The 13317-nt window shown below is 34.2% G+C and overlaps 1 protein-coding gene and 1 non-coding gene across 2 annotated transcripts; both read right to left on the bottom strand.

Annotated features, from left to right (window-relative positions):
- Positions 1 to 326: 326 nt before the first annotated feature.
- LOC107604748 (peroxidase 44) lies at positions 327 to 2058 on the bottom strand. Its single transcript, XM_016306413.3, has 2 exons — positions 1794 to 2058; positions 327 to 1286 (listed from the first exon to the last, which is right to left on the bottom strand). The coding sequence occupies exons 1-2, from the start codon at positions 1992 to 1994 to the stop codon at positions 537 to 539; spliced, it is 951 nt and encodes a 316-aa protein (XP_016161899.1). The 5' UTR covers positions 1995 to 2058; the 3' UTR covers positions 327 to 536.
- A 10012-nt stretch (positions 2059 to 12070) lies between these two features.
- On the bottom strand, positions 12071 to 12178 carry LOC148562491 (small nucleolar RNA R71). Its single transcript, XR_015887715.1, has one exon. It is a non-coding gene; the product is annotated as a small nucleolar RNA R71 (small nucleolar RNA).
- Between the last annotated feature and the right edge of the window lie 1139 nt (positions 12179 to 13317).

Genomic DNA, 13317 nt, shown 5'->3' on the forward strand with positions numbered 1-13317 from the left:
AGAAAGTTAAACCTGTGTGCACACACATCTGAAAATGAAGTTAAAATAATTAATCAATCGTTATTTTCTATTCTCTGTGACTTAATTTATTGAATTAAAGTACATAGGATTTGGCTTTTTGCCTTGAGTTTTGGTACTTTTGTCCACTAGTAAAAATATCAAAGGATTTGACAAATTAAGCGAAAATTTTTATGCTTCAAACCGTGTATACCATTTTTATTTAACTGATAATATATTCACGAAAATTGTAGTTTTAATTTTGAATCAGTTTATAATTCCTAAAAAGTAAATTAAACAATAACAAAGTTGAGAGAAAAAGAAAAAGATGATTAAATAAAATACATTACAATTGTTCTCAAAACAAATTACAAGACAACAACTTTCAGTTGTCCAGCACATCAATTCAAAAGGCAAAAATAAAAATAAAAATCCAAATACAATTACCATTACACTTATTATTATTTTCCCTAAAGCAACCAAATTAAAAGAAATAATGATCAAACCAATATTAATCAATTAGTTCAAACACTAATTAATCATCTATTGAAAACCCTGCAATTTCTTCTAATCTCTCCGTCGTTACCGACCTTAACACCAATGCTTCCCATCTTTACAATGGCATTCACAAAACTCTGTTGAAAGCTCACCGGATTGGCGGCGAAACTCGAAACCAATCCTTTAGACGAAGAATCCAAAGCCAACTGTTGGTCAATGAAAAGAACACCTTGCTTGTTAAGAATTTGTTTATAGAACTGATTGTCAAAAACGATAGAAGTATTTTGATCCAAGAACGTCCTTAGATCCTTCTTGGAAGGCTTAGATTGCGTCCCACAAAGCTTCACAAGGTTCGAATCCAAAGTAGGGTCCATTGTTGTGTCTGCACCTCCTAGCCTATTTCTGAAGAAGCTACAATGAGCGAAACCAACGGTGTGTGCTCCCAAAAGGGTAACCATTTCATTCAGAGACATGCCTTTTGATGTGAAGATTTGTAGGGCTTGGGATACCGTTGAACCCGGCCCGGGCAGGTTTACGTCGGATGGATTCGAGACTAATCCATCACGGCGTCCTGTGGGGACGCTGTACTTTGGCCCTCCGGCCAAATCTACAGCGTCTCTTGTGGCGAGTGTTATTATGTCTGCACATGAGACTGTTGAAGGGCATGCTTTCTCTAGGGCCTTTTTCGCCTCGTCGATGATCTCGAAACCCCTAACGGTTCCATTTGCTCCGGCGTCTTTCTCCGATTGGTTTCCCTTTTTGGAGTCTATTAGTATGGATGCATCACAACCCTGAAAAGTGAAAACCAATTCATCAATGGGAATGCTGACCAAACATACATCACACGTAAAGATGTTACGTGCTAACTAAAATGTGAATACATATTATGTTAAATAATTTATGTTTATATAGTCAAATATATTAAGTAATTTAATAATTTTAAATTATCACCTTTATATAAAAATATTTTTATGTAAATAATAATAAAAAAAATTGAAGATAACATGTTACTTATAAAATATATAACTTAATTATGTTATGAATAATCATTTATTAAAGAAATAATTATTACTCTTGTTTATACTAAATATAATGTTGTTTTAATTTTTTTATTTAGAATCAATATTTTAAATACAATTTATATTATGATATATCAAAACAAAGTTACTATAAATCGGAAGGAATGAAGAATAGTAAAAAAGCAGTAGCTACTTTATGAAACAAAACATTTGTGTGTGTGTTCCCTATGATAAAATGAGTAGTAGTGGGTAATATTGTGTTTATTAGTAGTGTCTTACATGGACAAAGCAATCATGAAAGTGCATGCGAAGCAAGCCACCGGTGATGGACTTATCACCATTGAAGCGCTTTTGAACAGCTTGGCGAACAATGGCTTCTGCTTTTGGGCAGCTAGTCCCATAGAAACCAACCGTTAGGTCAGCCATTGATGCCAAGGGAAGAATTAATAACAATACTACAAAAATTGTGAACTTCACCATTTTTGAGCAAAAGAGTGTGTTATGCCTTATGCGAATGTGTTTTATTTATTGTGTTGGCTAAGAGAACTCGAAGCTTATCTATATATATAGGTAGGGAATGAAGGATATGATGTGATTAGAGAGTGTGGTGTGTGTGCGATGATTGAGAGAACAATTGCAAATTTTCCTAGTCAAACTTGGGCTAATAGTGACCAACTTCTTATTTTATTAATTTTACTTTTAATTTATAATTATATAGGGAACGGAGCATATATGGATTTGAGGATGAATCTTGGTGCGATCGATGACTTGCCACCGAAAGATTAATATTTACGACTCCGTGTTTTTATTCTTGTTTGTATGCATCAAATGGCTATATATATATATATATATATATAGTTACGTAGGGAAAAACATGTTTTTTTCTGTATATGACAACAAAACTAGAATGTTGCATATTGCCAACTAGCTTATATGAAGAATATGGTATATATGGGATAGGATGGGAGACACGAATCTTGACGCGGTTTTACGTATAGATAAGCTTTTTTAAAAACTTTTTTTTATCTTTATATGAAATTTAAGAAATTCTGTATATGATAAAAGAAATGGAATTTTTTATTTCGATTTTTAGATAAATTTGGTTTGTAGATATCCGTGGGGATTATGCAATTGCTAATGACCTATGTATATAAAATTTATGTCAATGCCATATCGCAATATAAAAATCTACCTAACCACACCATACAGCTTTTTGGATTTGACTTTTTTTGCTCTTTCTCTAAATGATCTGATTTTATAAGGCAAGAATATTCTGGCAGATTTTTTTTTCAAAATTTTCTATTGGAGAAGAACAATGGCATGCTATTATTGGATAAAATAAATCGATCAGTTCATTAGGAATCACGGAGTCAGAAATAAGCAATTTTTTTTTAAATATATTTTATTCTTGCGCTCATTCAAAATTTACTTTTTCACCCCTTTTTTTCCTTCTCTACAACCACAGCACCATACCACTATCAATTGTCATTCTTCGACCACCAATTCCTATGCCGAAACCAAAATCATCGAAACATAAAAAAAAAAGGGAAAAAAGTGAATAATCAAATTTGTGGCAAGAGAAAAAGGGAAGAGATTTAAAATACGTCAAACATTTGAAAATTCATGTTTCATGATATGAAAAAACATGATCTGAGCAAATCTGAATCAAGCAAATTGAAGTAAAGAATGAAGATTGAGAGAAGAGGGATGAACTTCTCATTTCACAAATTGAAAATGAACTGAATTCTCATGAAGCTGGATCTTGGAGCTTATGTATGTGTTCCACAAGCAATCTCAGCCACACACTTAATTAACAACTTCTATCAGACTATTACTAACTCTAACTAACTTATCCTAACTAGTCATAACAAAACAAAGTTGAAAGTTCTAAAAGCTTATAAATAACAGTGCTACTGCTGTATTGAAATATAAGCTAAGTTACACCCTCGCTTAAGCTTAGATGGTAAAAGTTCAGCAATCCAAGCTTGATGTTGGGGGAGAAGGGCCCAGGAGACAATGCCTTGATGAGAAAATCTGCAACATGCTCTTTTGAGGCCATTGGCATGAAATGAATCAGACTTGAAAGCAATTTTTTTTTTTTTTTACAATATAACAATCAATTTCGATATGTTTTGTTCTTTCATAAAAGATGAAATTCGTAGAAATATGAATTGCTGATTGGTTGTCACAGAAGATTGTGATTGGTTTCTAGAGTGAAAAACCAATAAAAAATATAAAAAAGGACAACCAACGAGCTTTACATGTTGCACCAACAAGAGAGCTCTATATTCTACTTCAGTAAAAGATCTTATAACAGTGGTTTATTTCTTGCTTTTTCAACTTATCAACGAAGTACCAAGCATGAAGTAGTAGCCAGAGATAGATCTTCTTGTGTCTACACACGTCGTCCAGTCAGTATTTGCAAAGTCAGAGATATGCATAGATGAATAAGAGGGGAAGAATAGATCAGTAGTGGAATTGTCCTTTAGGTATTTGATAAACCCATATTTCATGAGTTCTTTTGTGCTTAATTAGAGTGATTTATTCAACTCTTCACCTACTTATTCACATTAATTGCATAGTTTTACTTTCCCTTCCTTATTATGTCATATAATGAAAAACATGTTTTCTAAGCTTTAAAAATTAATTATTCTAATTACCTTTATTTCCATTCGATGCCGTGATTAGTGTGTTGAGTAGTTTCAGATTTTCTAAAGGCAGAATGACTTAAAGGATGAAAAAGGAAACATACTAGAATGGAAGGAGGAAGCAAAACGGAGCTTTAAAGAAACTGGTGTCCACGCGATCGCATGGATGACGCGATCGCGTGCCAAGCACGAATCAGCAGCGACGCGGCCACATGACTGACGCGACCGCGCGCCTCAAGCAGAATACACATGACGCGGTCGCATGACTGACGCGACCGCGTGGCAAGGTAGAGCTCCGAATGACGCGACCGCGTGACCCACGCGGACGCGTGCCAGAGGCCACGCACCAGAAATTACAGAATACGCCCCCAGCGAATTCTGAAGCCCTTTTTGGCCCAGATCCAAGTACAGACAGCATAGACCAGAGGTTATAAAGTGTGGAAATGCTTCCATTCAAAGAGAGCTCGCATATTTTCACCTTTCAATGATTTAGATTTAGTTGAGAGGGAGATCTTCTCTCTCTCTCTTTTAGGATTTAGGATTTCTTCTTGTTTTAAGAATAACTCTGGATCCAGGTTTAATGTTCTTTTAGTTTTACTTTTATTTATTTATTCCAACATTTGAATTGATTATTATAATTTACGAATTATTCCATGTTACATATTTCTAATTGAATTAATGATAATTTGAGGTATTTTCAGTTTATGATTATTCTCTTTGATTTAAGTTGCCATTGCTTCCCATCTAAGGACACTTTTATTATTTCAGCAATTTACTTTTTTCCCTTTTGGTTTTGGTTAAGAATTCAGTAACTCAACAGTCATTAAACTCAACATAATTGATAATCGTTACCTTGCTAATTGAGTTGAACTTAAATAATCCCAACCTTTTCTTAGGAAATAATTAGGATTCAAAGATCAATTTAATTAGTCCCTTGACTTTTCTTTGCTCCGGTAAAGGTTGACCAAGTGGAATTAAGATACAACTCTCATTATTGTTGAGAAGGATAACTAAGTTGGACTTCTAATTTCCCTTATCTTGCCAAAAGTTGTTTTGCAGTTATTATTTATTTTTACTTGCCATTTAATTCACTCGTCATTTAAATTACTTGCTTCTCACCTTCTAAACCCCGATCACAACCTTTATAGCCAATAATAAGAACATACTTCCTCACAGTTCCTTGAGAAGACGACCCGATGTTTGAATACTCGGTTAACAATTTTTAAGGGGTTTGTTACTTGTGACACCCAACACGTTTGTATGAAGGGATTTTTGCCGGTTTAAAAACTATATCTACAACGCAACCGTTTCTATGAATTTCTTTACTGGTAGAAAACCCGACGTCAGTATTTAAGAACTCTAAACGCAGCCTGCAAGTGGACAAAGGTAGCACAATCTAAGAACTAATTCAGTTAACCTATTGCATAGGAGAGATCAGGTCTTGTGTTGGTAAGGTAAAACGGGCGACCAATGAGCTGCCTATACACAATACCATCAGGGAGTGCAGTGCCAAATTCCTTAGTTAACTTCTGAGTGTAATCACTGAGTGTAGAAACTGGTTTGTAGTCAAGATATAACCAAAATCCTTGAGCAAATCCATGGCATACTTTCTTTGGTAAATGTGAACTCCATCCTTTGACCTTGCAATCTCCATCCCTAAAAAGTATTTGAGATTCCCGAGATCTTTTATTTTAAACTTTTCATGTAAGATTGATTTGATGGAATTGATTTCATCTAAATCATTACCTGTAAATACAAGATCATCAACATAAACTAGAATCGCAATGAATTCCTATTGTCTTCTCTTGATAAAAAAGAAAGTAATCATCCACACATTAACCATATCCTACCTCACACAAGGTCTGTGACAGTTTGATATTCTACTGTCTGCTGGCTTGCTTCAAGCCATATAGTAATTTTTGTAACTTGCACACAAGGCCTGACCACTACTACATACTTGACTTTTACTAACACTTAAAAAAATGTTACCAAATCATATTAAAATGTTACCTATGTATATTAGTAACATTTTTACAAATGTTAAATATACTCTATATTACCAAAGAGTTTTACCAATATTCTTTTAAAGATTTAATAATATTTAGTAAAAATATTACAAAAGATATTCTATAGTAATATTATGAAAAATGTTACAATAGACCATTCATGGTAACACTTAGAGAAATGTTATAATAAATATTTTTTGTAACACTTAAAAAAATATTATCATAGATAATTTTTGTAACACTTAAAAAATGTTACCATAGATATTTTTTATAACATTTAAAAAAATGTTACCATACATATTTTGTATAACACTTAAAAAAATGTTACTATAGATATTTTTTATAACACTTAGAAAATCTCACAATAAGTCTTTCTAAGAACACTTCAAAAAATGTTATAATAGATCTTCTATAGTAATACTCTAATAAATATTACAAAAGATCTTTGTTAACAATATTAGAAAAGTATTATCATTAATTTAAATGCACAAAATATTATATACTCACTGTAAAAATTAAACCCAAGATATATAACTTAGATTATTTTTATATACATAAGCATACTCGACTACAATTAAAAAACCGATTAAACAGATAACAAAATGGGAAGCGTGATACATAAATTATTAAGACACTCAATTATCTATAAATAGTGATTCTAAGATTGAAATACATATTCTTTCTACTGGTATCCATGGGTAATTATTTAGGCAAAATCAATCTATAATGGAGCAATTGTTAATGATTATGAACTAAGATTTTAAGTATTTCAGGAATAAAATAAAAAGAAGAAAAAAATCTTTACACATTTTCGCCTTTTACTTAAATTCAAGTTTCAGACAACCAAGATCCTCTAAAACAAGAAACACTCGACATTAAAGGAAAATGTAGAAGATAAGTATTTTTATGCATACTTGAGAACTGTCTTGATAGGTATCTGATGAGTGGATAATTTATACGCTTTTCGGCATTATTTTTAGGTAGTTTTTAGTATGATTTAATTAGTTTTTACTATGTTTTTATTAGTTTTTATGCAAAATTTATATTTCTAGACTTTACTATGAGTTTGTGTATTTTTCTGTGATTTCAAGTATTTTCTGGCTGAAATTGAGGGACCTGAGCAAAAATCAGAAGCTGAAAAAGGACTGCAGATGCTGTTGGATTCTGACCTTCTTGCACTCGAAATGGATTTTCTGGAGCTATAGAAATCTAATTAGCACGCTCTCAATTGCGTTGGAAAGTAGACATCCAGGGCTTTCCAGAAATATATAATAGTCTATACTTTGCCCGATTTTTGATGACGCAAACTGGCGTTCAACGCCAACTTCTTGCCCTATTATGAAGTTAAACGCCAGAAACAGGTTACAAACCAGAGTTAAACGTCAGAAACAGGCTGCAACCTGGCGTTTAACTCCAAGAGAAGCCTCTACACGTGTAAAGATTAGTGCTCAACCCAAGCACACACCAAGTGGGTCCCGAAAGTGGATTTCTGCACTATCTGCACTTAGTTACTTATTTTCTGTAACCCTAGCTACTAGTTTAGTATAAAAACAACTTTTAGAGACTTACTATGTACCTCATAACATTTTACACGTTTCACATTATATTTCTGACGGCATGAGTCTTTAAACCCCATGATTGGGGGTGAGGAGCTCTGCTGTGTTTCGATGAATTAATGCAATTACTACTATTTTTCATTCAATCACGCTTGTTTCTATTCTAAGATATTCACTCGCACTTCACCCTGATGAATGTGATGATCCGTGACACTCATCATCATTCTCACCGATGAACGTGTGCCTGACAACCACCTCCGTTCTATCTGCATTAGCTTGAGTGTGTATCTCTTAGCCTCTGATGAGCAGATAATTTATACGCTTTTTGGCATTATTTTTAGTATGTTTTTAGTAGGATCTAGTTACTTTTAGGGATGTTTTTATTAGTTTTTATGTTAAATTCACATTTTTGGACTTTACTATAAGTTTGTGTATTTTTCTGTGATTTCAGGTATTTTCTGGCTGAAATTGAGGGACTTGAGCAAAAATCAGATTCAGAGGTTGAAGAAGGACTGCTGATGCTATTAGATTCTGACCTCCCTGCACTCAAAGTGGATTTTTTCTAGAGCTATAGAACTCCAAATGGCACGCTTTCAATTGCGTTGGAAAGTAGACATCCAAGGCTTTCCAGAAATATATAATAGTCCATACTTTGCCCGAGTTTAGATGATGTAAAAGGGCGTTGAACGCCAGTTCTACGCTGCAGTCTGGAGTTAAACGCCAGAAACACGTCACGAACCAGAGTTGAACGCCAAAAACACGTTACAACTTGGCGTTCAACTCCAAAAGAAGCCTCTGCACGTGTAAACTTCAAGCTCAGCCCAAGCACACACCAAGTGGGCCCCGGAAGTGGATTTATGCATCAATTACTTACTTCTGTAAACCCTAGTAACTAGTTTAGTATAAATAGGACTTTTTACTATTGTATTTATATCTTTGGATTATCTTTTGATCTATTGATCACGTTTGGGGGCTGGCCATTCGGCCATGCCTGAATCTTCATTACTTATGTATTTACAACGGTAGAGTTTCTACACTCCATAGATTAAGGTGTGGAGCTCTGCTGTTCCTCATGATTTAACGCAAAGTACTACTGTTTTTCTATTCAATTCAACTTATTCCGCTTCTAAGATATCCATTCGCACCCAAGAACATGATGAATGTGATGATTATGTGACTCTCATCATCATTCTCACTTATGAACGCGTGCCTGACAAACACTTCCGTTCTACATACAAACAAGCTAGAATGAGTATCTCTTAGATATCTAATACAGAGGACCGAGTCCGAGATATTAGAATCTTCGTGGTATAAGTTAGAACCCATGGATGGCCATTCCTGAGATCCGAAAAGTCTAAACCTTGTCTGTGGTATTCCGAGTAGGATCTAGGAAGGGATGGCTGTGACGAACTTCAAACTCGCGAGTGCTGGGCGTAATGACAGACGCAAAAGGAGGGTGAATCCTATTCCAGTATGATCGAGAACCTCCAGATGATTAGCTGTGCTATGACAGAGCATTTGGACCTTTTTCACAGAGAGGATGGGATGTAGCCATTGACAACGGTGATGCTCTATATAAAGCTTGCCATGGAAAGGAGTAGGACTGATTGGATGAAGACAGCAGGAAAGCAGAGGTTCAAAGGAACGAAAGCATCTCTATACGCTTATCTGAAATTCTCACCAATGAATTACATAAGTATCTCTATCCTATTTTATGTTTTATTTACTATTATTATTCGAAAACTCCATAACCATTTAATATCCGCCTGACTGAGATTTACAAGATGACCATAGCTTGCTTCATACCAACAATCTCCGTGGGATCGACCCTTACTCACGTAAGGTTTTATTACTTGGACGACCCAGTGCACTTGCTGGTTAGTTGTATCGAAGTTGTGACAAATTATGAATTAAGATTGGAGCACCAAGTCTTTGGAGCCATTACTAGGGATCACAATTTCGTGCACTAAGTTTTTGGCGCCGTTGCCGGGGATTGTTCGAGTTTGGACAACTGACGGTCCATCTTGTTGCTCAGATTAGGTAATTTTCTTTTTGTTTTATTTTCAAAAATTTTTCAAAAATCTTTCAAAAAAAAATTTTTTCCCTTTGTTTTCGAAAATTATTCTAAATTTTTAAGAATGAATTCTAGAGTTTCATGAAGCATGTTGAAGCCTGGCTGGCTGTAAAGCCATGTCTAATTCAGCATAGAGGCAAGTTAATTGGAATATCAGCTATTGCATGCCTGATTTATATCCTAAAGCTGGCTGGCTATTAAGCCATGCCCAACCCTTGGATTGGAGCTTTAGGCCAACATTGAAAGATTCCTGGGATTCTTATTAAAAATTTTGAATTTCTTATTTTCTTTTTCCTATATGTTTTTCGAAAAAAATATACAAAAATACAAAAAAATCATAAAATCATAAAATAAAAAATATTTTGTGTTTCTTGTTTGAGTATTGAGTCAATTTTTAAGTTTGGTGTCAATTGCATTTTTTCTAAAAATTTATGCATTTTTCGAAAAATTCATGCATTCATAGTGTTCTTCATGATCTTCAAGTTGTTCTTGGTAAGTCTTCTTGTTTGATCTTGATGTTTCCTTGTTTTGTATCTTTTGTTATTTTTCATATGCATTCTTGCATCTATAGAGTCTAAACATGAAAGATTTCTAAGTTTGGTGTCTTGCATGTTTTCTTTGCATTAAAAATTTTCAGAAAAATAAGTCTTGATGTTCATCTTGATCTTCAAAGTGTTCTTGGTATTCATCTTGACATTCATAGTGTTCTTACATGCATTCATTGTTTTGATCTAAAATTCTCATGCATTGAGTCTTTTTCATGTTTTTCTCTTTCTTCATTAAAAATTCAAAAATAAAAAAAAATCTTTCCCTTTTTCACTCATAAATTTTCGAAAATTTGAGTTGACTTTTTCAAAACTTTTTAAAATTTAGTTGTTTCTTACAAGTCAAATCAAATTTTCAAAAATAAAAAAAATCTCATCTTTTTCAAAATCTTTTTCAAAAATCATATCTTTTTCATTTTTCTTAATTATTTTCGAAAATTTTGAAATCTTAATTTTATAGCATATTTTCGAAAATATCATCAACAATTAATGTTTTGATTCAAAAATTTAAAGTTTGTTACTTACTTGTTAAGAAAGATTCAAACTTTAAGTTCTAGGATCATATCTTGTGATTTCTTGTGAATCAAGTCATTAATTGTGATTTTAAAAATCAAATCTTTTTCAAAACTAATTTCAAGCATATCTTTTCAAAAATATCTTTTTATCTTATCTTTTTCAAAATCATATCTTTTTAATCATACCTTTTCATATCATATCTTTTTCAAATATCTTTTCTAACTTCTTATCTTCTTATCTTTTAAAAATTGATTTTCAAAATTTATTTCAACTAACTAATTAACTTTTTGTTTGTTTCTTATCTTTTTCAAAACTACCTAACTAACTACCCCTCTCTAATTTTCGAAAATACCTCCCTCTTTTTCAAAAAAAAAAAATCTTTTTAATTAATTAATTGTTTAAATTTTAATTTTAATTTTAATTTTATCTTAATTTTTAAAAATCATTAACTCTTTTTCAAAAATTAATTTTCGAAATTCCCTCTCCCCCATCTCCTTCTATTTATTTATTTATCTACTAACACTTCTCTTCACCCAAAATTCGAACCCCTTCTTCTCCTCTGAGTTCGAATTCTTCTCTTCTACATTCTTATTCTTCTTTTCTTCTACTCACACAAGGGAACCTCTATACTGTGGTAAAGAGGATCCCTGGTATCTTTAGTCCTCTTCTTTTTCACATGAGCAGGAGCAAGGACAAGAACATTCTTGTTGAAGCAGATCCAGAACCTGAAAGGATTCTGAAAAGGAAACTAAGAGAAGCTAAAATACAACAATCCAGAGACAACCTTATAGGAATTTTCGAACAAGAAGAGGATATGGCAGCCGAAAATAATAATAATGCAAGGAGGATGCTTGGTGACTTTACTGCACCTAATTCCAATTTAAATGGAAGAAGCATCTCCATCCCTACTATTGGAGCAAACAATTTTGAGCTTAAGCCTCAATTGGTTTCTCTGATGCAGCAGAACTGCAAGTTTCATGGACTTCCATCTGAAGATCCTTTTCAGTTCTTAACTGAATTTTTGCAGATCTGTGATACTGTTAAGACCAATGGGGGTTGACCCCGAGGTCTACAGGCTTATGCTTTTCCTGTTTGCTGTAAGAGACAGAGCTAGAGTGTGGTTGGACTCTCAACCCAAAAATAGCCTGAACTCTTGGGATAAGCTAGTCACGGCTTTCTTAGCCAAGTTCTTTCCTCCTCAAAAGCTGAGTAAGCTTAGAGTGGATGTTCAAACCTTCAGACAGAAAGAAGGTGAATCCCTTTATGAAGCTTGGGAGAGATATAAGCAACTGACCAAAAAGTGTCCTTCTGACATGCTTTCAGAATGGACCATCCTGGATATATTCTATGATAGTCTGTCTGAATTAGCTAAGATGTCATTAGATACTTCTGCAGGTGGATCCATTCACCTAAAGAAAATGCCTGCAGAAGCTCAAGAACTCATTGACATGGTTGCTAATAACGAGTTCATGTACACTTCTGAGAGGAATCCTGTGAGTAATGGAACACCTCAGAAGAAGGGAGTTCTTGAAATTGATGCTCTGAATGCCATATTGGCTCAGAATAAAATATTGACTCAGCAAGTCAATATGATTTCTCAGAGTCTGAATGGAATGCAAGCCGCATCCAACAGTACTCAAGAGGCATCTTCTGAAGAAGAAGCTTATGATCCTGAGAACCCTGCAATAGCAGAGGTAAATTATATGGGTGAACCTTATGGAAACACCTATAACCCCTCATGGAGAAATCACCCAAATCTCTAAAGCCTCAACAAGGCTTTAATAATGGTGGAAGAAACAGGTTTAACAATAGTAAACCTTTTTCATCATCCACTCAGCAACAGATAGAAAATTCTGAGCAGAATCCATCTAGCTTAGCAAATTTAGTCTCTGATCTATCTAAGGCCACCGTGAGTTTCATGAATGAAACAAGGTCCTCCATTAGAAATTTGGAAGCACAAGTGGGCCAGCTGAGTAAGAAGATCACTGAAACCCCTCCTAGTGCTCTCCCAAGCAATATAGAAGAAAATCCAAAAGGAGAGTGCAAGGCCATTGATATAACCATCATGGCCGAATCCAAGGAGGAAGGGGAGGACGTGAATCCCAAGGAGGAAGACCTCCTGGGACGTCCAGTGATCAATAAGGAGTTTCCCTCTAAGGAACCAAAGGAATCTGAGACTCATCTAGAGACCATAGAGATTCCATTAAACCTCCTCATGCCATTCATGAGCTCTGATGAGTATTCCTCTTTTGAAGAGAATGAGGATGTTACTGAAGAGCAAGTTGCCAAGTTCCTTGGTGCAATCATGAAGTTGAATGCCAATTTATTTGGTAATGAGACTTGGGGAAATGAACCTCCCCTGTTCACCAATGAACTAAATGCATTGGATCAACTGAGATTGCCTCAGAAGAAACAGGATCCTGGGAAGTTCCTAATACCTTGTACCATAGGCACCATG

The sequence above is a fragment of the Arachis ipaensis genome, chromosome B6 (assembly GCF_059453495.1).
Source record: "Arachis ipaensis isolate K30076 ecotype BB chromosome B6, ASM5945349v1, whole genome shotgun sequence".
NCBI classification, from domain to species: domain Eukaryota; kingdom Viridiplantae; phylum Streptophyta; class Magnoliopsida; order Fabales; family Fabaceae; genus Arachis; species Arachis ipaensis.